At 54.9% G+C, this 24,261-nt stretch overlaps 1 protein-coding gene across 9 annotated transcripts; it reads left to right on the top strand.

Moving 5' to 3' along the window:
- The first annotated feature begins 75 nt into the window (after window positions 1-75).
- Window positions 76-19,415, top strand: NDST1 (N-deacetylase and N-sulfotransferase 1). Of its 9 annotated transcripts, none has more exons than XM_042881446.1 (16): window positions 76-129; window positions 629-9,986; window positions 10,370-10,852; window positions 11,100-11,187; window positions 11,487-11,641; window positions 12,996-13,181; window positions 13,553-13,681; window positions 13,849-14,031; window positions 14,358-14,454; window positions 14,588-14,711; window positions 15,017-15,191; window positions 15,351-15,521; window positions 16,092-16,201; window positions 16,852-16,954; window positions 17,446-17,561; window positions 17,839-19,415. In XM_042881446.1, the coding sequence occupies exons 2-16, from the start codon at window positions 9,477-9,479 to the stop codon at window positions 17,843-17,845; spliced, it is 2,637 nt and encodes an 878-aa protein (XP_042737380.1). In that variant the 5' UTR covers window positions 76-129; window positions 629-9,476; the 3' UTR covers window positions 17,846-19,415. The 9 variants fall into 9 exon arrangements, with proteins under 9 accessions (XP_042737380.1, XP_042737388.1, XP_042737382.1 ...); XM_042881454.1 differs by having other exon boundaries at window positions 111-129; window positions 9,115-9,986; XM_042881448.1 differs by lacking the exon at window positions 76-129 and having other exon boundaries at window positions 517-8,784; window positions 9,115-9,986.
- The last annotated feature ends 4,846 nt before the right edge of the window (window positions 19,416-24,261 follow it).

Genomic DNA, 24,261 nt, shown 5'->3' on the forward strand with positions numbered 1-24,261 from the left:
GCCGTTGGCGGGGCGGGGTTGCCGGACGGGCCGGGCCGAGCCGAGCGGCGGCGGCGGCCTGGCGGCGCGGCGCTCGGGCAGCGGCGGGGCGGAGCGGAGCCGGAGCGGGGCCCTCGGCGGGGCATGCAGGTAGGGAGCGAGCGGAGATCCGAGCGAGGCGGGGCGGCGGCGGAGCGGGGCCGCAGACAAAGGGCTGCGGGCGGGAGGCGGCGGCGCGGCACGGGGGATGCGGAGCCCCGGCCTGGTGCCGCCGCTCGGTGGGACCCGGAGTCGCGAGGCCGAGCCCGGCTGCACGCCGGAGGCCCGGGGCCGCGCCGTGCCGCCTGCCGCGGGCCGGGCGGGAGCTCCGGGGTCGGGGAGGTGCTGGCGGCGGTGGGCTCCGTCTCGCTCGTTTGGGGCGCTGGGAGCGCCGTGCCTCCGCCCCGGCTCCGCGCTCACCTGGGGAGCACCGGGGTCGCCTGCCGATGATCGCTGCGCCCCCGGGCGCGGCTGCCGGTCTCCCCGCCCTCCCACGCTGCTGGCACGCCGTGCCCGGTGCCCTCCCTGCTGCCCGACCCGTGCCGCCCATTGGGAACCCGGGCCTCTCATGAAGATGCTCCTGTTGCTTGCTGCTGTCGGATCTTCCCAGGATGTCCAGGGTGAGTCAGCTGCTCGCTGGAGGTGGTAGCAGCACCGTGGGACTTCCATCTGACCCTCATCTCCGTCAAGCTCGTGGTCCATCAGGTCCCTCAACACCTTTCAAGCTTTCCATCCCTCAGTAAGCGACTCTGGGGGCTCTGGGAGAGGAGGAGAAGAGGTATGTGCTGTGTAGCTGCCTGGTGTTGTGTGCTGAAAGCTCCCAGGCTCTGCATGGCACCAAGTACTGCACGCAGTGGGTGCACATGGCCTCTGAAAGTCAGAGCTGAGCTCGGCATGGGGGTAGGTTGGAGTGTCCCTGCTCATGAGGATCATAAACGGCATTAATTAAAAATAATAAAGGATTAAAGGAGATCCAAACAGCACAGCCAAGAACTGCTGTAATGGTCCACTCCTTGGAGTGTCTTGAGTCTCCATAAAGCACCTTATAATCCCCTCTAGAAGAAATCCTTGCACTTACTCAGCTGCCAGCGAACTCCTGGAGCTTTAATGTATAGCTGTATCCATCCCCCAGCCCAAGTCTTTTGTTATTTGACTCCACCTTTGCCTTTGTGCAGGCAGGTTGTCCCCTGCCTGGCATTCCAGCAGTGTCACCGGGAAGGCTTGTGCTCCCCCTGGACTGGCTCCCATCATTGCAGCCTCCTGCAAGCAGGGATTTTCCCTTCCCACGCTCCCACTGGTGCTGCTGTGTGGCTGCTTCTCCCTGTGCTCAGCGCTTCGCAGCACCGCCTTGTTACTGACAGCCTTCACGCAGCGGCTTTTCCTGCGACAGAGCTGCATCTTTGTTACTTTAATCTCTAGGGCGTTGTGTTGTTTTTTTAACTGGGGCTGAGCTGGCTCACCCGGGACTGAGGTGCGAACCAGGAGATGAGCGCTGTGCCCACTCCATCAGCTGCACACGGGGCCGCAGCGGAGGAAGTCGTTGTTTTCCAAATAAAACAACCAGGACGGATTCAGTAGGAAATAAGTTTCTTGCTTCTGAGTGAACTTGCTGTGGGTGGAGAAGAAGGAAATTAAACAATAGAAAAAAACGTGCGTGGCTTGATAAGACAGGAAAATAACCTTGCTGGCTTCTGGTGGGGTGGCCGAGTATCTTCCCTCTGTGACAGAGCTTGTTTTGGCAATAACCAAGAAGGACACAGCGATGCTTGTGGCTCTGGATGCCCGTGTGTCCCCGGGATCACCTGAGCTCACCCCCAGGCTCCCATCCCACAGGTGCCCACACTGCTGTTGGCCGTGCCGTCCCACCTGCAAAGCCATAGAGCATTCCCCTGTTGTGCATCCCCAGGGCCAGAAAGCTCAGGCACGCAAAGCCTTTCCCGTTCACTTTGGGAAGCTGGTGGGGTTGCTTTGTTTTTGTTTTGGTGGGGATGGGAAACCCATCCCTGTTAAGCAGACTGTGAGCTGCTTCGTTTTTTTTTCCCCTTTTCTTTCCGTGTCGAGCTGTCAGTACTTTAAAACAGGATGTATGTTAATGCTCTGTTGGTGGTAATTTAAACAGAAGAAGAAAAAGATGCCTCGCAAGTCAGAAACTAGGCTGGAGCCTGGAGAATGATTAATATCTTTTTCATGAACGTGTCGTGGTGAAACACTGCACAGCCGAGTGCGTCCCTGCTGCAGCAGTGTCACCAGCAGCACCTGCCCCTCTGCCTGCAGGTTGCTTCTCTCTGGTTTTGGGGACATCTCTGGTTGCCCAAACCCCTGCAGGGGATAGAGGGTTGCTGTCCTGGTGAGCTGAGGGCTGTGCTGGGTATCAGGGCTTCCCCTGTGCAAGGCAGACACAATCCTTTAGTGACAGCTCCATGGAGTTGCTTCTCCAGGAAAATTACATTGTTAGCTGTCTCTTCATGATTGTAAGTTGAGATGAGGGGAGCTGGGTAGCAAGGTGCTGCCTGGTGTGTGGCCATTGGGCAGTAGCTGCTCTTCGGCTGTGTGCAGTGTGGGGTCATTGAGTGGGGTTGGTCATAAGGCATTGGTTGGTTTTGAGATTTTATCTTCTGTGTGGACTTTATTATTTTCTTTCATCTCTTTTAGTTTTGACTGTTGACTTAAGTCTTGCTAGAATTATGTTAGGGCTCAAAGCAGAGAGAAACAAGTTATTAAGGTCCTATATCTTGCAATTGCTTTATGGTCATGAAAGGCTATGGTTTCCAATCTATCTAATGTGTGTTCCTACCCTGCTTGAATGGACTTTTTGGAGCTCAGGACCCTTGGGCTCCTTGGGTAATGGGCTATTTCTGGCTGAGGTGTCTCTTTTTGCATTTCTACAGCGTGCTGTCCCTTGTGCACAGATGGCTTTAGAACCAGGGATGGGGAGAGGAGGATGTGTCTGTGGGGTTTGGGAGGAGGCGATGTTCAGTGCTGCTTCCTTGGGGACCGTTGCAGATTTTGGGGCTGGGGGGCTGTGCACGCTTGGTCCCCATGTGAGCGTGTTCTAAGCACCATGCACCCATCTCTGTGGAGCAGCAGAGCAGCTGTTGCTGCAGGACCCCTGGAAATGTCGGGTGAGTCACGCAGCGCGGATGCAGGGAGAGGGCAGCCCGTAGCTTATGATTCATATTGTTTTCCTGCAAAAGCCATCGACTGTAATGGCAGGGCTTGCAGCAGATGAATCAATACTGAACCGTAAATCCTGCATGTGGCTGCAGGCTGGGGCTGGAGCTGCTTGGCTGGGACATGTCCTCCCCATAGGGGTCAGCTCCTTCCTGCCTTGCCCCGATGGAAGGGAGCACCACAGCTTGCAAGCATCTGCCATGCTCTGCACCTGCTGCCTGTGCTTCTGCGGGGCTGGAGAGCGTGACAGCCTCGGGTACTTTTGAAGGGTGGCAAAGTTTGTCTGGAGAAGTAATACCTTTTATTAGCCCAGCTAATACCTTTAGGAAAAAACAGATGTGCTCTGGGACATGAGGAGTGCCTCCTGTCTGGGTCATGCCGGGTTTTCCAACTGCATTCATTGATCTAAGAAAAGATCCGACCTCTGCCTGGCCTGGCCCTGACCTTGGAGGCAGCATCCCCAAGCATCGGCCATCAAGAGCCAACACCAGGGCATGCCTGCACCCACTGCGGGCGTTGGACACTGCACTCCTAATCCCACACACACTGTGAGCACTCAGGGGCTGCCCTCAGCCAAAGCAGGACGGATGGGAGCAGAGGGAGCATCTCCAGAGCCCCTCGAGGAGGGGGCAGCTTGCACAGTGCCACAGCCTTTGCTTCCAGTCCTGGGCACCGAGGGGCTCGCTGCAGCCCTGAGTGGTTCCCAGGGATGCTTTCAGTTAGTTTGCACTGCACTTCTATGGACGCTCATTTGCAAAAGTGACATTTTGGGGCCAGATTAGTGTATGGCGGGGAGGCCTGCTGTTCCCTGAACAGCTGGTGGTTCTTCTGCAACTGGTTGAGGCTGGTCTCCTGCAGATGTCAAATTCCTCGTCATGGGAAGCTGTCAAGAAAAAGAAGCAGCTGCTCTGTACCAGTGGCTCCAGTGGTGCTGCCTGGGCAGCAGCAGCAGACTGGGGACGTTGCTTGGCCGAGGGGCTGTAGATTTTTGGGGGTGTGCTGCATGATCCACGTTCTGCAGCTAAGCTAAGCCTTCCCTCCCCCTCCGTTTGCAACAGGACCAGCAAAAATCTGGTTGAGCGAAGCGTTGCAAGTAGCAAAAGGTGGCACTGGGGCCTTCTCAAGGGGGTGTATATTTGGGTTGGTGTCCCCGCACAGTGAGCAGGTGACACTGCAGCCTGTGGCTCCTTGCCTACCCCTGTATATTAAACTTCATATAAGGTTCCCTTCCTTCACTCTTTTTTCTTTCTGATGATGCTTGAACTTCAGACCTTGCTTATCCAGAATGGCTCTCGGACGCTTGGAGGACCAGAAGAATTGTCATGGCACATTTCAGAGCAGTAAAATCGGATTCATTGAGGGGATTGTTTTTCCCCCCTGTGAGCCCACTTAAAATTCACGGCGAGTTTTGTCAGTAAGAACCTGTTTCAATTAACAGACAAAAGAAACTCTCCTCGTTAAGCGTCTCTTTCAATTAAGGTTCGGGAGAATTCCCCAAGCTCCGCTTCCCAATTCCTCATGAATGAGGGTGTTCCTGAGGCTTCAAGGGCAAAAAACACTGCACCAAAACTTGCCTTTCCCTTCCCACTCTGAGAAGAGAAACATTTTCACGACTGGTTTTGTAGGAAACCTGAGCAAAACGCTACTTCTATCTTTTCCAGTAAAACCCAAGCGTTAACGGGGCTGTCTGGGTGAAAAATGTCTCTTTCAGAGCCAGACACTGTGGCCAAAAATAACTTCTTTATGGGAAGCACTTTGACCATTTCTGCTGGGTGCATCATTCGTCTGGCAGCTCGGGCAGGAGGGTGGGCTTGCTCTGGCCACAGTGGTTCACCCCGATGGTCCTGCTGCCCAGACCCTTGGTGGATCTGAGGTGCATTTTCCCAATGCTCTCTTGTTTGCTGCTGCTCAGTCTATCACATCAAGCACATCCCTGGCACCCCAAGCTTGGGGCTGCACGTCGGTGTGCTCATCCTTTATTTCATATCTTTGGGATACTGCGATGGGCAAAACCATGCTGCTGTCCTTAGGATAGCTGGGCTGGGGCCGTGGCCCTGCCGGTAAGCACTTTGTTTTTATCCCTGGCATGTTGTAACTACTGTTTGCTAAGTACTTAAGAAGCCCATGTAATCTACTGCTAAGGCATTCCTGATCCAGCATTATAAAACTGCTCTGATAGCGAGCAGCCCTGCAGGTCACCTCGGGAAGAGCCAGGGCCAGGTTGGCCGAAATGGGACTGTTTGTACCAAAAGTGGCACGGGGCTGCTGGAGCGGCTTCCCCACAGCCAGCATTCCACCCAGCTGGGGAAAAGCCTTCAGCAATCAGTGGCTGATAAAGCAGTGATGCAGAAGTGAATGTTTAAAGGGAGATTTCTCACGCTGGTTACTTCTTCATTTCTAATGCGCGCTCTCCTGTCTTAAGCTCGCGGTTGTGTCTTGAATAATATGATGGCATTAATCTCCTCTCTAAGGATGTGCTTAGTTCAATGGTTTAAGATCTAAATATTACCAACAGAGAGAGGGGAAATTCCCTGTAGAGGGAATTCAAACCTATTAATAATCATTTAGGCTGGCTTTGTGCATCTTCTGCAGGTAGCCCACGATTCCCAGGGCTGCCTGGGCAGTGACCGCTCGGGATGCTGGCAAGGCTGTGTGAGATGCAGGAGAGATGGGGCACGGCCAGGGTGGCATTGCAGTCCTGCTGGGGATGGACATTCCAGGGTGGCCAAAGAATAGCGTCTGCCTTGCTTGTCTGAGAGCTCAGAGGGGTTGACCAAAGCTTGGATGTGCGAAGGGAAGTGATGGAGCAAGCAAAGTGAATTGCTGAGCTAAGCAACACAGTCGTATGTCGTTCCTCTAAATCCTTGTCCATCTGGGCTTAACCCCGCCAGCTTGCTTACGCATGGCAGCTCTCTGCCAAGCAGGGCCGTGGCTCTGGGGAGCACATTCCCATCTCAGGTTCTTCCCATTGAGGGGAGACGTAGCCCTGCTGGTAAGCACTTACACAGCACCCCACAACTTCAGCAGCCCCACCACTTAGGGATGTGCCTGCAGTTCTCTGAGCATTCCGGGACAGCGGGTGATAGCAGCATCCAGCTCCCCTTGGCCATGTCACATCAGTGATTTGAGCTCGCATCCTGTGCTGGGATAGATGATTTATTTGGCTTGTGAACCACGTTGATCTTTGCTGCATGCACCTGTGGCTGGACCTGTTGTACTGCTGATAAATCAACACTGCTGTGTGTGTCTACTGGGACCGATCAGCCCTTCTCTTTCCTCCAGATCTATTTGCACTTCCTTTCTTATATTTAATCCTCCCATCGCATCCCTGCAAATCCCACTGGGAGTTAAAGGGAGAGCACTGTGTGCTGGTGATGGAAGTGGCTTCATCCCCTGGTCCCTCTCTGGTTTTCCAGCTGGGAAGTACCAGCATCTCCATCCCTGGGCTGTCCAGCTGGCAATGGGAAGCTTCCCTTCCCTCTACCCTGCTTTCTGGCAGTTTCTCCCCATTTCTACCTGGGAGAAAAAAATAAACAAATCTCAGGTGGCCAGTGAGCTCAGGCAGAGCTGTCCCACCTCCCTGCCCACCAGGAACAGCTGTGGCAGGCAGGGATGCACCAGGGAGCATGTGCTGCTGTGGGAAGGTGGCAGCAGAGGATGCGCTGCAGGAGAGCAAAGCTGTAGGGTGCTTGTCCTGCACTGCATGGCCGTGGCTCGGGCAGGTGTGTGGCCGTGCTGGAGAAGCTGCTGTGATGCTGATGCTGTTTGTCAGCCTCCCGGATTACAACCGCTGGCCCTAAGCCGGCCGGCAGCCTGCAGCAGGGTGCTCCTCATGGGGAGCTTTGTGTCTTCCGCCCTATGCCCTCACCCCTCCTTTTTCATAGACCCTTTCAGTGCCTTGCTGTGTTACCACTGTGGGAGCAGAGCTCGGCTGCGCTGCAGAAGCCGTGCTTTGAGGCTGGGAAGGCGAGAGGTTTCCTGCGCACAGCGAGCGGAGGTGGGTTTGCTGAGCTGCAGGCACAGTGGGGAGCGTGGCAGGCTCAGCTTCAGGAACATGGGCTTCCAGGAGAGCCCAAGCAATGAGCTTGGACAAAAATCAAAGAGAAAAGGGTACTGGTAGCAGCTTTTCCTCCTGGGATCCTTTCTGTGCTGCTCCGGCTTAGCATTGGTCGGCGCAGCACGGTGTTTCTGGGACTCGAGGGCTGCATGTGGTGCTCCGGCTGTAGTTTTCAGCTGGTGTCTTTTAAGGTAACCACTGTGGTTTTAAGAGGCACCTGAGCAGCTTCTGAAATCAGGTTAAAAGGAAGTTTGACTCCCGCTGCCACTTCGCCAGCTCTTCTGGAGGTTATTTTTTTCTGTTTTATTATCACGTTCACATTTTTGTTTCGCAAAAAATACAACAAAATTGCTGGTTTCTGGGACTTTTGTTCTCAGACCAAACCCTGTGGCCGTGGGAGCTGCCTGTCCCCTGCTCCCAAACGCACCTGCCTGTCTGCTGACAAGCACTGATGGATGGATGCACAGCCCCAGCCGCTGTCACCTGCCGTGGTGATGCCCCATCCACTGGCTGTCACTTCCCTGCCGGTAGCCATGGGAACACGGCAGCACCGGTGTTTGCGTTGCCCTCCTGATAAGGGAATGTGGTTCATGGGGAATGGGGTGCTGCGTTCAGGATGTGATGCTTGGAGGCGTGTTCGCAGCTCTCCCTGGTTTGTCAGGGAGGATGGATTTTCCCTTAATGCACACAGCGCTTTTTGGCTTTTTTTCCTTTATTCTGCTGTGCTCGGAGGTGTGGAAAGAGGGGTGCAGCACGGGCATGGAGCAGACCTTGCTGCAGGTAAGGGCAGGAATGACAGGATTACCCTGCAAAGTCGCAGCCTGTAACCCACTGAGATGGATTATAGGTTGGTTACTCCTCAGATGGCCACATTTAATCCCATTATTGTCTGGATTATATTTGTCCAGCCGCTCCACGCTTGTGCAGCCCTGCACAGCTATGCTCCCAGCCCAGACCTTTGGGGAAGGGCTCCCAAGGGAGCTATGAATAGTCCCAGCACCCTGCGAGGTGTGAAAGCAAGGGGCTGGGCTGCCCTTTCGGGTTGTCTCTGGGCAGGGTTGAGCCATGCCAAGGGCAGGGGTGAGGGACAGATCCCTTCTCTATGTCTGCCACTGCGGCCGGGATGCCAGAGCTCTATTTTTATCTCTCTCCCAATCCCCTGTAATGCTTTGATTGCACAAACTCCTTCTCACAGCACCCGGGGGCTGTGTGTAGAGAGCTCTGCCCAGCCAGTAGCAGGCTGGTGCCCCAGGAGGACCTACTCACCAGCAAGTGGCGTCTGCTCTTTTTTCTCCCTTTTTCAAGTTGGCCTTTCACAGAGAAAAGAAAAACAATCCCAAGGTCCTTCTGGCTCCACGTGGACGCTCCTGCTGGCCTTGGCTTTTCCCTCAGAAGAAGGTTTGTCTCACTGACCTTGGCTGGCCTCCTGCCCACAGCCCTCCCCTGCCACCAGCCGTGTCCCACGAGTGCATTGTGCCGGAGGGCGGCGCGGCTCAGGGACGTTGTGCCCCGACGGACCTTCATCACAGCACGAATGTGTGAGCTCTGCCCCGATGCTGCTTGTGGTGAATACGTTTGCAAAGCCTTGGAGCCCGTGCAAAATAAAAGGGTGTGGGCCACATGCTCGCAGCAGGGAAGGGAGGAGCAGGGCTGCTTGTTGGAAGGGCTCTGCGGGCTCACAGAGCCCTGGGGGCCCGTGGGGGGGCCATGAACGCTCCTACCCCCGCTGGGCACCCAGGGCATGCAGCACACGTGCATCCTGTCCTGGCACGCTGGCCACAGGCCCCAGCATGCCGGCAACTCAGTGAGAGAGCACTTGTAGAAAGCCAAGCCACACTGTGCCTGAGCTCACCTCCCCTCTCTTACAGGGCTGCATGTGGAGCTGCTGGAGCGAGGCACCCCAGGGAGCCGCCATGCCTGCATGTCTGCCCAGACCCACACCGAGGCCTCCCGCTGCCCCCTCGCCCCACTGAGGCCATGGGATTTCGGCTGTGGACAGGGACTCTCAGCACGTTTGCCATGGTGACATGAAGCGGACGGCGAGAGACGCTGGACTGCTGGAGGGGAGAAACCCTGTGTGCACACAGGCGCCCTGCTAGTATTTTAATTTATTATCAGTATAATTCCAGTTTGTTTTCCCTTTTTTTTTTGTGGTGGTGTTCATTTCTTCCCCTCCCCTGGGGCTCGAGAGGGCAGGGGAGGGGGCCCCAACTTGCCTGTGGATGCAAGGATGACTGTGCTGGCAAAGGCCCGGAGGGGTATCCGACAGGTATCTCCCCAGGTCGTGCTGCTCCTGCTCTTCGCATTCTGCCTGCTCAGTGTTTTTGTCTCAGCATATTATTTATATGGGTGGAAAAGGGGCTTGGAGCCCTCGGGGGATGTGCCAGGGCCGGACTGTGATGAACCCAAGGTTGCCCCTTCCCGCTTGCTCCCACTGAAGGCCCTCAAAGTGGCCGATTCCTCCCGCACAGACCCATTGGTGCTGGTGTTTGTGGAGAGCCTCTACTCCCAGCTGGGTCAGGAGATTGTGGCCATTCTGGAGTCGAGCCGCTTCAAGTACAGAACAGAGATTGCCCCTGGAAAGGGGGACATGCCCACATTGACTGACAAAGACCGGGGACGCTTTGCACTCATCATTTATGAGAACATCCTCAAATACGTCAACCTGGACGCCTGGAATCGGGAGCTGCTGGACAAGTACTGCGTGGAGTACGGCGTGGGCATCATTGGCTTCTTCAAGGTATGGGGCTGTGTGGGATGAGCTGAGCCTACGTGGTAGGGGCTGAGGTTGAGTGGAGCCCGTGTGGCCACAGGTGTTGATGTCAGGAGGAGTTTGGCCCAGGGCTGTCCTTCTGCAGGTTCTCCTTGACTGTCTTGTCCTGTTAGAGTGCTGCAGGAGGAGAGCAGGGAACGGAAATGCAGATTTGCAGGTGGCTGCAGGTGAGGGCATCCCACATTTGGGCAACAAATAGGAGAGGGACCCCAGTGTCTGGAGTGCAGAGTGAGGGCTGTAGCCTTGGGTGGGCTGGAGCTGTTTGTGAATGGGTGGTAGGCTGCTCCTCTCCACCAGTCCCCCAACCAAGCTTCTGTCTTGTCTCATTTAACACTTTTCTTTCCTCACAGGCCAATGAGAACAGCCTGCTGAGCGCACAGCTGAAGGGCTTCCCCCTCTTCCTCCACTCCAACCTGGCGCTGAAGGACTGCAGCATCAACCCCAAGTCACCCCTCCTGTACATCACCAGGCCCAGCGAGGTGGAGAAGGGTGTGCTCCCCGGTGAGGACTGGACGGTTTTCCAGTCCAACCACTCCACCTACGAGCCCGTCCTGCTGGCCAAGACCAAGTCAGCCGAGTCAATCCCACATATGAGCGTGGATGCAGCGCTGCACACCACAGTGATGCAGGACCTGGGCCTCCACGATGGCATCCAGAGGGTGCTTTTTGGCAACAACCTCAACTTCTGGCTGCACAAGCTGGTCTTTGTGGATGCCGTCTCCTTCCTGACAGGGAAAAGGCTCTCCCTGCCCCTCGATCGTTACATCCTGGTGGACATTGATGATATATTTGTGGGCAAGGAGGGCACTCGCATGAAGGTGGAAGATGTCAAGGTGCTGCTGTTAGAGTCTGGCTGGATGGGCAGGGGGTACCTGGGACTAGGGTGAGGGATGGGATGTTTCTTACTGTAGGGGTGAGTTTCCCTGTCCTCAGAGCATTCTCCTTATGGGAGTCTCTTCTCCAGAGAGCTTAGAGGCACGGGTTCTTGCCTTAATATGGGCTTTGCTAGAGGCCTGGTTATGAAGCTGTCCCCTGCTGCTGCTGACTGAGGATATTTTGCTTTCTCTTTCCCTCTCGCAGGCGCTGTTTGACACACAGAACGAGCTGCGCACCCATATCCCAAATTTCACTTTCAACCTGGGATACTCAGGGAAATTCTTCCACACAGGTGAGGAGAGTAAGGCATCACTTCATGCATCAGTGCATTACTGATGTCAGGGCTGCAAGAGTCCCTGGGCCAGGCTATGCTGCACAGCAGTCTGCCTAGCTAGCAGAGGTGAGGTGTTCATGGGGCAAATCACTTCCAGGAGCTTTCCCACTCCCCCTGAGAGAGCTCCTTGGAGCTGGCACCCCATGCTAGGACCTTGTATCTGTCCTCTTACCTCTGTATAGAAAGCTCATTCATCCCAGGGACACCCTATGCAGCTCTGCATACACTGCAGTGACAAACAGGTGTTGTCCCTGCAGGTACTGATGCCGAGGATGAAGGTGACGATCTGCTGCTGTCCTATGTGAGGGAGTTCTGGTGGTTCCCACACATGTGGAGCCACATGCAGCCTCACCTCTTCCACAACCAGTCGGTTCTTGCTGAGCAGATGACCTTAAACAAGAAATTCGCTGTCGTGAGTAAGATGCCGCCGGTGGGGATGCTTTTAATGGGGGGAGGATGGGATGAGGGGGTGCGAATAGGCCTTTGTAGGCTGAGAAATCAAAGAGAATAGGTTTGGCCTCCTGTAGTCACTAGGCTGATCTCCGAACTCCTTGGACAGAGCTTTAATTCCCAGGATGACAGTCTCTATTTGCTGGAGCAGAGGGAGCTGATGACAATGAGCCTTAGGAACCCCCTCTGCCTGGGTGTAAATTTGGGATGAGGATCTTCTGAAGCTCAGCACCCTGCCTTTGTAACTCAGCGGTTAAATCCATTTGTACACTAGTGCTCGGAGCAAAAATACTTATCCACACCAGCCAACGTGCCTCTGTCACAATGAGCTGCCCGAGTGCCTGCTGACTGGGAAATGCTGTCCGTGTGTTGTTCCACTCCAGCTGTGTGGCTGCAGCTGTGCCAGTGCTGCTGCCTGCTCTGAGGCAGCATTCATGGGAATGCAGAGATCAAACCCACAGCACTACAGAAGGCAGCAATCGCTTGGGTTTGTGTGCTGGATTTTAACCAAGCCTGAGGTTTACGTTTAGCACGCTGTGGTTTGGTGTTGCACTGAAGCTGGCCCATGTGGCATCCTGGAGTGGGGTCAGAGCGGCTGTGCCTGCAAGGATCACACTGCTAGAAACTCCCTCTGCAGGCTGAGTTGTCGAGGGACTCATTTTCTTTGTAAGGGCGAGCTCTGACCTTTGGCTTGGTTGGAGATTGTCCATCCTCCTGGAAGGTCCTTTATCTGGCCTACAGAAAGTCAGCATTGACACCAAGTCATGCTGTGATCAACTGATTTGCTCACAGTTGTCTCAAATCCAAGTCTATTAAAGTCAGGCCTAGCAATAATAATTGGATCTGGTAGTCTGAGAGATGGCTCTTCGTCTAACTTGAATTCATTCCCTGTTAATTAATTAAGGCGTGACACTAGAACATTTCTGCTTGTGCTAGAAGAGATGGGCAGGTATTCAGCTGAAAATTTCCAAGTTGCTTTGTATCTACTGATATAAATCAATTTGCAGTCCCATATAGTTGTCTCTGCACAATCTTCACCAATAAGCTTTGCTGCTGCTGACTTCTTCATGAAAGCAAAAATGACTCCAAAAGGAGCAAGTGTCCACCCAACAAATCTTCTGTTGAACTCCTTTTTCTGGAGGCAGCCTTGCTTAGGGGAAGATGCATGAGAACAGCCCAGCTCTTAGTGCTCATCAAGACACAGGTGGACTGTTCATGGTTGGGAAGGGACAATCCTTGGGGGAGACTGTGTTGAGCTGGCAGCTGGTGGTTCTGGGTTCTCCCTAGTCACCCAATCTCCAATCTCTTTCCTGTAGGAGCATGGCATCCCCACTGACATGGGGTATGCAGTGGCCCCCCACCACTCCGGTGTCTACCCTGTCCACGTGCAGTTGTATGAAGCTTGGAAGCAGGTTTGGTCAATCAAAGTCACGAGCACAGAAGAATACCCCCACCTGAAACCTGCTCGCTATCGCCGTGGCTTCATCCACAATGGCATCATGGTAGGTGGCCAGCTGTTATCTCTGATGCTTTTTCTTCTCTGCCTCCTCCACCAAAACTTTGATTTGTGGTTTCTGGATGGCTTGGCTATTTTGGCTTCAGCCAAAGGAGACTGTTGATTTGATAGGATTGCATTCTCTTCATGTTTGCTAGTCCTGCACAGTAGAACTTTAATGAGGACACTTTGTGGCCTCCCCATCTGTTCATCTACATCCCTTGAGAATAGCAGAATTCAAGTCAGGGGGTAGTGGAGCTGATGTCCTGACCTTTGAGAGGTTGAGAACCTTTTTTGAACCTGGGAGAAGGGGCTGTGTGGCTTTTTCATTGCCCTGGCTCCTCCACCTGCTCCAGACCTATCTTTCTTCCTCCCCAGGTCCTCCCCCGACAAACCTGTGGCCTCTTCACACACACCATCTTCTACAACGAATACCCTGGTGGCTCCAGTGAGCTGGACAAGATCATCAATGGAGGTGAACTGTTCCTGACAGTGCTCCTCAACCCTGTGAGTACTGCTGCCTGGGGACACATGGATGGCACCTCCTGCAGAGCTGTCCCCCTGCTGCTGCTGCAGGCAGCATCCCCAGGGCACTCAGCTGGAGCAGAGGGCTGTGAGTGCAGGATGGCGGCTGGGTGAGGTCCTGCTAACCCCTGCTCCATCCTCTACCTCAGATCAGCATCTTCATGACCCATTTGTCCAATTATGGCAATGACCGCCTGGGTTTGTACACCTTCAAACACCTCATCCGCTTCCTCAACTCCTGGACCAACCTGAAGCTGCAGACGTTGCCACCTGTGCAGCTGGCACAGAAATACTTCCAGATCTTCTCTGAGGAGAAGGACCCTCTGTGGCAGGTATGCCTTGTGCAGAAGGAATGGAGACAGCAGCCCCGTTTTCTGTCTGTGCTGGGGAGAGGGAAATGAGATAAAGCCAGCCTTGCTCTAAGCAGGCTTTATGACCTCTTCAGGTCCTTTCCAACCTAAATGTTCCTGCGATCCTGTGGAAAAGCAGTGATTTTTTGCTTCTTTATGGTTCCGCAGGTGGTGCTAGGACAGAATTTGCTTCAAGGACCTGGAAATAAACCTAGACCTTTGCATGGCCAGCATGCAGGGAAACTAAGCAGCCACACAGCTTCCCTCCCAGGCTGCCTTGTCTCCAACCGTCCTGCTCTGTGTTTCAGGATCCCTGTGAAGACAAGCGTCACAAAGACATTTGGTCCAAAGAAAAGACTTGTGACCGATTCCCAAAGCTCCTCATCATTGGGCCTCAAAAAACAGGTACATCCCTTCACCCTCAGGGCTGTGAGCATGGCAAGAGGCTTGCTGGGTTCCCCACATCCTCAAGGAGCCTCTCTCATGCAAAGCAGGAAGGGAAATTAGTCCTGTCAGCTCTTATTTTCTCTGTCTGAAGGAACAACTGCCCTTTATCTCTTCTTGGGGATGCACCCGGACCTGAGCAGCAACTACCCCAGCTCAGAGACCTTTGAGGAGATACAGTTCTTCAATGGACACAACTATCACAAGGGCATAGACTGGTAGGTCAGCCTGCATCTCCCTGTCACGAGGACAGATTGGGAGCACTAATTTCTTGGGGAGTGGGAGCAAGGCTGCCTTGAGGCTGTCAGTCTCGTGTCTAAGGAGCTGGGGACCACTGCACGCTCTGCTCCATGCAGGGTCACGCTCATGACAACAGCAGCTCTGTCTGGTGGCCAGAGTTTGTCTTTCTCTGACCACCTGCAGTGCTTGGTACAAAGTGTCAGGAGACTGCTACCTGCAAAGAAGGTTGCTGGGGATATGTTACAATACCTGTCCACTTGCCTCACGCTGTGCCTTTCCTCAGGTACATGGAGTTTTTCCCCATCCCCTCCAACACCACCTCTGACTTCTACTTTGAAAAAAGTGCCAACTACTTTGACTCAGAAGTGGCTCCTCGGCGAGCTGCAGCCCTGCTCTCTAAGGCCAAAGTCATCACAATCCTCATCAACCCTGCAGATCGAGCCTACTCCTGGTATCAGGTGAGCCACCCAACCCTCCTCTTGCCCAGTTCCCTGTTGGGTCAGGGGCAACTTTGATCTCTTGGGAGGCTGTAGTGCTTCGCAGGCAACCTGGGGTTCGGGTCCAGTTGGTGTCCATTCTTGGCTGCCTCAGGAACCTGTTTTGCTCATGTTTGACAGCATCAGCGAGCCCACGACGACCCGGTCGCCCTGAAGTACACCTTCCACGAGGTGATCACAGCTGGGCCTGAGGCTGCTGCAAAGCTGCGGACCCTGCAGAACCGCTGCCTGGTGCCAGGCTGGTATGCCACCCACATCGAGCGCTGGCTGAACAGCTACCATGCCAACCAGGTAGGGAGGGCAGCCCTGATGCCTCACTCTCCTGAAAAGCATCAATGCAGCACCAGAGCAGGACAAAAATAGCAGGCCAAGGTGCCCCTGGCTTCAAGCTGTCCATAAGGGAAATTGGGGTTAGATCCCAGCCCTGCTGTGACCTGCGTGGAAGGGGAGAGCGTGCTGCTGCCAGGGTATGGGCTACATTGGGTGATTCTGCTCAGCTGAATGATTTTTCCATCATCACTCAACCTTATAAAGTCTATTAATTGTGTACTTCTGGCGTAATTGCTGTAATATAATCCTGACTCTCTGTGGGTTAGACAGCCCTGAGCTAAAGCTCTGATTTTGTCCTGGATAAATCCTGGCTCTGACTTCAACTTGCATTCAATTTTCCAACACCTAGTGTAAGTGAACACCTGGGCACATGTTCACTGTTGGCATTAGAAAGGGAACCCTCCGCAAGCTCATGGCAAATTTAGCTCTGACATGGCAAAATATGCAGAGAAGGTGTTGTTTTGCCCCAGGAGAGCAGGGCTGAGAGCCAGCAGGAGGTGAGAGCTCAAAGCCCTGCCTTCCTTCTTGCAGATTCTCGTCCTGGACGGCAAGCTGCTCCGAACAGAACCTGCCAAAGTGATGGAAACAGTCCAGAAATTCCTAGGTGTGACCAACTTCATCGATTACCACAAGACCCTGGCGTAAGTCCCACCTTGAGCTTTCCTTACTCCTCAGCCTGGAAAGCACCTGCTGTGTTCCAGAGGGCAGAGATCAGGGGTTGCTCCCTTTTACTTCAAGGGAAACTCAGGAGCACAAAGCTTTCCAGGGCAGCACCCTCAGACCTGCTTTTGGTGCTTACTGTGTGGCACCTTCACAGGAGCATTTCAGAGAATAAAGCCCACCATAGGAAGCAGAAGCCTTCAGAGCTCCTAAAAAAATTTAGTTTACTTCTGTGCCTGTCTTACCTTTGTGTTTGGTCACTCTAAATTTGGGCTCAGGCGATGAGGAGCTCCTGAGAATATTCAGAACTGGAAGTGCCAGAGAAGGTTATAATGAAAGCCCACACAGACTCCCATGCTTTCTCATAGCAGGGCAGTGTAAGTAATAAATAAATGAGTTCTGTCAGGCTGCTTATGGTGCAGCTGTATGGTAAACCTGTTGTGCAGGTTGGTCAATAATGAGATGTTAGCTGGGCTGCAAATTAAAAATAGGTTCCAGAGCAGCACTTCTGCAGCAACACTTGTCTGCCAGCCAGCTTGTATATCCCAGGGAAGTGCATTACTGTTGATCAAGGCTGGGGCAGGGTGCCCTGGGTTGGCAGGCAGGGTGAGGCAGAGCTGTCTCTTTGCAGGTTTGACCCAAAGAAAGGATTCTGGTGTCAGCTTCTAGAAGGAGGCAAAACCAAATGCTTGGGGAAGAGCAAAGGGAGGAAGTACCCTGAGATGGATTCAGATGTGAGTATGCAGAAAGCCTCAGTGGGGCATCCTGATATGGTATCCTAGACACAGAATGGGGCTGTAGCAAAGGAAGGCTAAGGTTGGATCTGGATGCAGCATTGTAATGCTGTAATAGGATGGAAAGTACCATGACAACAGTAGGGTGGCAAAGTCTTTAGTTACAGCAAATGAGAACGAGCCCAAAGGCAGCAGCTACAGAAATAAAGGAAAAAAAAGCTGCTTACCTTTGGAAGGCCTCAGATAGGCAGAGATCTCCAACAAGAAGCACCCTTGTCTCTACTACCAGCCCTTAAATGAGGTGTGGGGAGGGGTGGGTGGATCCTGGCTCCATCCCTTCTGGTCACTCAGGTGCACCGCATACACCTGAGCTCCCCTGGATTGGGCCTGCCTTCCCACCAGGTGCTCAATCACTGTTTCGGGCAGTGACTTAGCATTCCTACCACAAGCAGTCTGTTCTGTTAACCCGTATCTCCGTTCTCCCGTTGCAGTCACGGGCCTTCCTGCGGGACTATTACAGGGACCATAACATCGAGCTCTCCAAGCTGCTGTACAAAATGGGGCAGACGCTGCCCACCTGGCTGCGGGAAGAGCTGCAGAGCACCAGGTAGCTGTCGCCCTGCGATCACATCCCTAAGCAATATCCAGCTGCAGCCTTCGAGGGGATGCTGGAGCCCTCGAGCAGGATGGCTGTGTTAAAGGCTGCTGGGTGCTGGCCTGACTCTGTGGTCCCAGCGCTGCGACCTCTCCGTCTGCCCCACATCCATTCTGTTTTGTTTTTATCTTTTTAATTCCCAAACCTGATGGTGAGGTCCTTTCCTGTCCCGCTTTGATGGAAGAAACAGGGAATTGGCACAAATTCCCTCTTTCTCTGCTCAAAACAGACCCTAAGTCCCCTGGGCTGTGAGCAGCGTTGGAGCCGTTCTGCACCTCCTCAGCTGGTGACAGAGGAGCAGCTTTGGGTGCACTGGAGGTGACTTGTGCAGAGCTGTAGCAGAAGAAAGGAGCTGGTGGAGAGACAGTGCACCAAGTGACCCAGACCTCGTCCTGCTACCCAGCGCAGCAGCAGGAAGTGGGGGTTTGCTGGATTCCTCTAAAGCCCAGCTCTAAAAACACCTGAAAAGAAAAAGGTGTCTTCTTGTTTCAGAGATACGGATGCTATTTCTTTGCTCATCTTCATTCGTTTTCAATCTGAACCTCTTCCCAGTCCATGGGCGATGCGGTGGGACCGCTGTCAAGTAGGAGAAGGGGATGGGGGTTCTCCCAGACCCTCACCTGCTCTGCAATGTTTTACAATTGTGGTGTTTCCTGTGGTAAAGCCCAGAGGTGCCTGGTGGCCTCCGGCACGCACCCAACACAGCTCACAGGAGCGTGGGCCCTCGGGGAGACGAGGCAGACTTTGGGCTAACGGCAGTTGGAAGGATGCTGAGAACTTCAAACCTCTTGAATATTAAAAGCTAAAGTATTTTAATAATGTTGGGGCATGGGGGGAGGGTTTGTTTCGTTCTGATTTTGCAGGGGGTTGTTTGTTTTGTTTTTTTTTTCTTCAGTGCCAGAATTTGTACCTAAACCCTGAGGGTTTTACGTGGTCTGTTTGGCTGTTACATGGGAGGTGGACAGAGGTCAGTGGGGAAATAATGGGAGTCTTCCCCACTGGAGATGTGTCTTTATACTTGTCATGGTGATGTGCAGGAGCTGCCTCCTTTCATGTGGGCTTTGCAAGTTTTCTCCCATCCCTGGCTCTGGCTGCCCTGGTGGTGAGTGCACGAGTGTGAGTGCGTGTATGAGTGTGTGTATGAGTGTGTGAGCATCCATGTATGTAGCAGTGCCAACACTGAGCCGTAATGGGTTTATGTGGTAAGGGCCCAGGTTTCCTTGTGGATGAAGCTGCTGGTGTGTGTGTGCTGGAGGCTGGAGAAAGGCCGAGCCCTGGTGGTACGTAGGGATGGGTGGGGGCACTTTGTGAAGGGCACCCCGCTACCATTTGTGCCACCAAGGCGTCTGCAGCACTGCTGGGGAGCGGCCGGAGGTGGCCTGATGGTACAGTGTGGGGAGGTGGGGTGAGGACAAATGCTTTCTCCAGCCTGGGGGACGTTTGGCCCCTTTGTGTTTTATTCTTGGAGAAAGGGAGCTGGGGTCCCCCTGGCTGCCCTCCTGCGGCGCCCTGGCAGTGCCTGGACATGGAGCAATGCCAGGGCAGTGCAGGGGAAGAGTGGCAGCGATGAGGAGCTCTGCCCCACCATTCCATCTGGTTCTGGATGGCGGTGATGCTTCCCAGCCTTTGGGTTTTGCATGAACCTCTGTAGCCACGCCTGGGGCCACAGGGGTGGGGTCTGCCCTTCCCCTCTGCCCCCCTTGGCTCCATCTGAGCCCATCTCTGGGGCTGTGTTCAGAGTGTCCCGGTCACTAATGTAAGGTCCTGTTCAACTAACTGCTAATAAAATGGGGTTCGCTGGTTTTAGCTGCTGTGCTTTTGCCTTTTCTCCTGCTCTTCTCCCTGGAGCAGCTGCACAGGGTACTGCACGCCCACTCACTGCAGCACTGTTGTGCCCAAGATGTAGGACTGCTGTGTTGGGGTCTCCTTTTGGAGGCTGTCACCTGTGCCATGTGGGTGCACACAGGATGCCATGGTATGCGTGCAAGGACTGCCAGCACATGACTCACGTGTGCCCAACCCAGGCTGTCCTGTACCTCCATATGTGCCAGCATCCCCCTGAGAGCTCCCATCCCCGTGGCACAGTGGCTCACAGCATTTGGGGTGGGTTTGGGGATGATGGAGGTGGCGTGGGAGCAGCCCCACAGCTCAGCTCCATGCACGAGGTGGCAGCAGCCATCCAGCACTGGATCTGACCATGCTGTACGGCAGGCAGTTGCATATGGCCCCTGCAGCCCCGTGGGCCTCAAAACCCTCCTGGCTGCTGCCTTCCCCCTCCCTCTCGGCCTCTGCACAGCGCTGGAGGAAACGAAGCTGAGGCTTAATGAATCCCAGCCGGGCAGCGGCGGGCTCTGTTCAAACCTGTCCTAGTGACAAACGATGTGCAGGGCTGCTGGGGGGGGAGGCTGCCTGCAGTGCAGCTGCCCACAGGGATAAGGGGTTTTATTTAGGGCTCTGCTGCAGCAAATCCCAAGCATGCACCTTGTCCCCGATCCCTGGGGTTTGCTTCCCTGTGTCCCCCAAAAATGCACGTGTGTGGGAGAAGGGGGATCCTGTGGTGACGTGAAGCCCCTGTTCCCATCCAACCCAGGACTGTGCACCGCCCCCCCCCCCCCCCCCCGCCCAGTCAGCTGCCACAGGTGGTACCAGCTGCTGCTTAGTGTTCATTGCTTAATTAACAGGATCAGGTGGGATGGGGACTCGGACTCCGTGCTTGAGAGAGTAAAGGGACGTGTGCCTATGTGCCTCACGCAGCCCTGCGGTGCAGGTAGGAGGAAGGCTCCCACTGCCCCGTCCCCTCGCCCCAGCCCTTGGCACTGATGATGTTTTCCAGCTCCCGTGTCTGCAGAAAATGTGCAAACGAAGTGAAATCCAGACTGGGCGAGGGCCAGGACCGGAGCGGCTGCGGCCAGCCGGGCAATGGCAGGGACACGGGGAGCCCTGGGCTTGGTGCCTCCCCGAGCACCTCAAGCCCAGTGCATCCATCTCCACATCCCAACACACCCCCATGCCTCAGCACATCCCATGTCCTTCCTGGGCACCGTGTGACGCTCTGCATCCCAGGGCCAGGACTAATGCCGGTGGTGCCGGTCCTGTGCAATGGCACACAGAGCATCCCGGTGCCAAGGACCAGCTCCTGTTTGGCCACAAGCTCAGCACTGTGGGCTCGGGGCTCACTCACACCCCATAAATAATAGAAGGCACAGAACACAGAGCAGCCCCAGGAGAAAGGCGTCTCAGCACCATATGGCAGCAGGCGAAATCCAGATGATGCAAATATTTCTCACTGCAGCAGGATGGCGAAGGCTCCCACAGCGATAGGACGCACATGGGGCATTGCCCTGGGGGCAGCCCCATCCCAAAGCCTGCTTGCACCCAACCATGCCTGGTGCTGGGAGCAGAACGTGTCCCGTCTGCTGTCCCAAAGACCTGCACTGGAGCCGTGTTTGTTTTCAAAGAGTAATTAAAGAAGAGCCTCTCCTTGAACGAGGGCCATGCAAAATATTTCTCCTGCCGTCTCGTGATTCGCAGTGACGTATTTACATTTTCTGATAAAATAAAGCCGAACTCCGGCATCTGAAAAATGTCAGTGTGTTTTTATTATGAGTACATCCACCCCCAGATTTAAAACCTATAGGAAAACCCTCATCCTGTGAGCAAGCACAGGCCTTGCTCGAAAGATGTGTGCTTTGCATTAGGAGTCGTTCACAAATGAATCACATATTTACAGCGCCTCGGACTGTAAATACGAATTGCCCGTGTAAATGTCGCAGGCTGAACCAGAAAACCACGCAGGAGTAAAATAGACTTTAAAAAGTCAGATTATAAATGGCAATAAGACGTCCCGACGTGGTTTGCTGTGCAGCCATCCCAGTGTAGAGTGGGGGCTGCAGTGGGCACTGCGCTGCTCAGATCCTATTGCAGCACTGCACCCGCAGCTCCTGGCAGCCACAGCTCCACGGAAAAGGATAAGGGCTGATACGGTTAATAATGCAGAGGGGAGCTCGGAGCATCCCCCTCCCCCCCTCCCGACACCCACAGCTCTTTGCAGGGCGTTGTGGAGCAATAGAGGAGAAAACCCAGCAGGATCCTGGGCTGTGAGGCGGATCCCAGCTGCAGGAGGGCAATGTGAGGCTGTCCCGACAGCGCACATCTGGCTTCAGTTTCCCCATACATACACTGCGGGGGCTCAGCGAGCTGCGGGGCCCCATCCTAATGGGGGGTGGGAGATATCCTCCATCCTCCAGCCCATCTCCAGACACAGCCCGGTCCTGTGACCACCCAGGAGCCCTCACTGCCTCTATCCCTGTGACCCCAGCCCAGAGAGGGGGTCCTGGCTCGGTGCAGGTGAGTTGGCCTCTGTGGGATGGCTGTGGGTGCTGGGGAGGGGACACGGGGTGAGACCTGACTCTGGGTGGGGGGTATTCTTTGGGACCACATGCATCCCATTGATAGAGGATGGGGACAGAGCACCCAGCCCCGCACAGCCCCCACCCGCAGACTCAACACGATTCAGATGCTTTGGAATGAGCCGGAATACATATCTTATGGTAAATTACCAGGACTAATAATTATAAAAATCTGTACTTCTGACCCACCGCCAGGGAAGGCTTTCCAAGCAGCTGGTGGCCACATGAGCACCCCTGACCGGGATGGGGGCCCCTACAACTCCCGGACTTTGGATCTCCCAGCAGAGTGGGGGGAGCTCCGAAGCCCCATGGTGTGACCCCTCACCCTGCTCCCCACGGGGCCATGGATAGGCTGGGCAATGCAAGCAGCCTGCCACACCGACTGCAATCCCCTTCCCCCAACCTTTTCCCCATCTTCTTCGCATGGATTCTGAGAAAAATAGGACGGATCTCAGACCCAGCCGACTGCGGCCGATGACTCAGGGAGCAAACAGCATCCACAGCTTGGCACTGCTCCTGCCCTCAGCATGCCCTGGGTGCTGCAGTGTGAGCTCACAGGGTCCAGTGCTGCTGGAGCTCGGCTCTGTCCTGTGGCACAGGATGCACGCAGCCCCCAAGGCTGGGCTCTGTGCTGCCCCACTCTCTGCTACCCGCATCCCCTTCCCATCCTGCTTGGCCAAGCACGGTGCTTGGCTCGCAGCGATCAACAGGAAGCGGGAGATGGATTTCTCACTCACCTCGGGCTTTGCCATAAACACTCTGCGGGGCCGACGGGAGCAGTGCCGTGCCAGTTATCGCTGCTTTGTGCTCCTACTTCCTCCTGGCTCTGGGGCTGAGCCTGACGCCAACCCCTCGCCCCCCATTATTTCCCATTATTGGCCCCAGACATTGCTATTAATCATCCATCTCACCGTCCGTCCCTCATAGATACGTGTTGTACCCATGGGTCTCCCCAGGCACCTGGAGATGACAGCAGGGCTGCCCCATCCCTGCACCCCATTGGCTGTGTTTTGGGGTGCTGAGGTCAGGGGGTCCACCGGCCTCATGGGCACTGTTTGCAGAGCTGAACAAAGGGGCTTTCTTCCATCTCCAGCTCAGAGAAAGCTAGGACTGTCTGGAAATGGGGCTGTGCCACAGCCCCAGACAACTGTGGGGCTCAGGATAGGACTGGGGACACCGGCACCCTGAACCCTAAGGACCTATGGGTGAGGGGATGCAGGGGGCACACATCCAACCATAGCCATGCCTGGCAGCCCCTCAGCAGGGCCAAATCCTTCCAACAAAAGTCACTTGTGCGAACCAGGGAAACACAGGCGGCTCTGTGCGGCGGCACAGACGTTTCTGGCATGTGCGTCTGTGCATGTTTTGGCACCGAAACGCACATCCTATTTCCACACGCCGGCTGTGCCTGCGTTTCTCTGCAGAGAGGGGGGATGCAGAGATTTGGGACAGGGCCGGAGGGGACGTGGGGCAGTGGTGTAGCACCTCGCACAGGCACAGTGCAGTCCGAGGGGTGGCAGTGCCGAGATAGGGCACGATGGGGGCACAGCTCTGTTGGGAGGGGGGTGGCATGTGGCAGTGCTGTGCGTATGGAGCTCCCACCCAGGACGCCCTTGGGTTGATCCCGCCGGGGCACGGCCCCGTCTCGGCCATTTCCCAGCCCCAGCCCCGCTCTGATTAGAGCTGTTTCACATTCCTCCCAATACCAAAGGGATATTTTATCAGCGAGCATTTTTTTTTTCCTGCAGACTATTTTCTTTTCATGAAAACATGAAATGGTCTGAGAGATAAGGAGCGAATTTATAGCAGTTCACACTGAAGCAGCCAAGACGCTGGCAAGGAAAAATGCCTTTCCCCACTGCCCGCCTCCTCTGCACGGTCCCCACCCGACAGCTTCCTCCCATTCTCTCCCAATTCTTGCAGCTCTCACGGGCGCCCCACTTCCAGCTCTTCCTGCCCAATGCTGGGATTGCAGTGGGGATGCTCGTCAGGCCCATGTGGGTCCATGCAGCTTTGGTCCATGGTAGTGCAGCCTGAATCCATCCCATAGCCTTGGGAAGCATCCCCACGCAAAGTCTGTCCGCCGTTAGAAATGAGTCTGAAAGGAGGTTTGGGGAAATCCTTTGGGGCATTTGGGTTGGCGAGCTGTGAGCACGGTCCCTGGGAGGCACAGCCCCTCCATCCCTACCCCAAAAAAGCCCCCTTGTTTGGCTCCTGCCCGGCACACCGGCCCTGCAGAGTTG

Source organism: Lagopus leucura, unplaced genomic scaffold, assembly GCF_019238085.1.
Source record: "Lagopus leucura isolate 7727_CA_CO unplaced genomic scaffold, USGS_WTPT01 Super-Scaffold_100030, whole genome shotgun sequence".
NCBI lineage: Eukaryota > Metazoa > Chordata > Aves > Galliformes > Phasianidae > Lagopus > Lagopus leucura.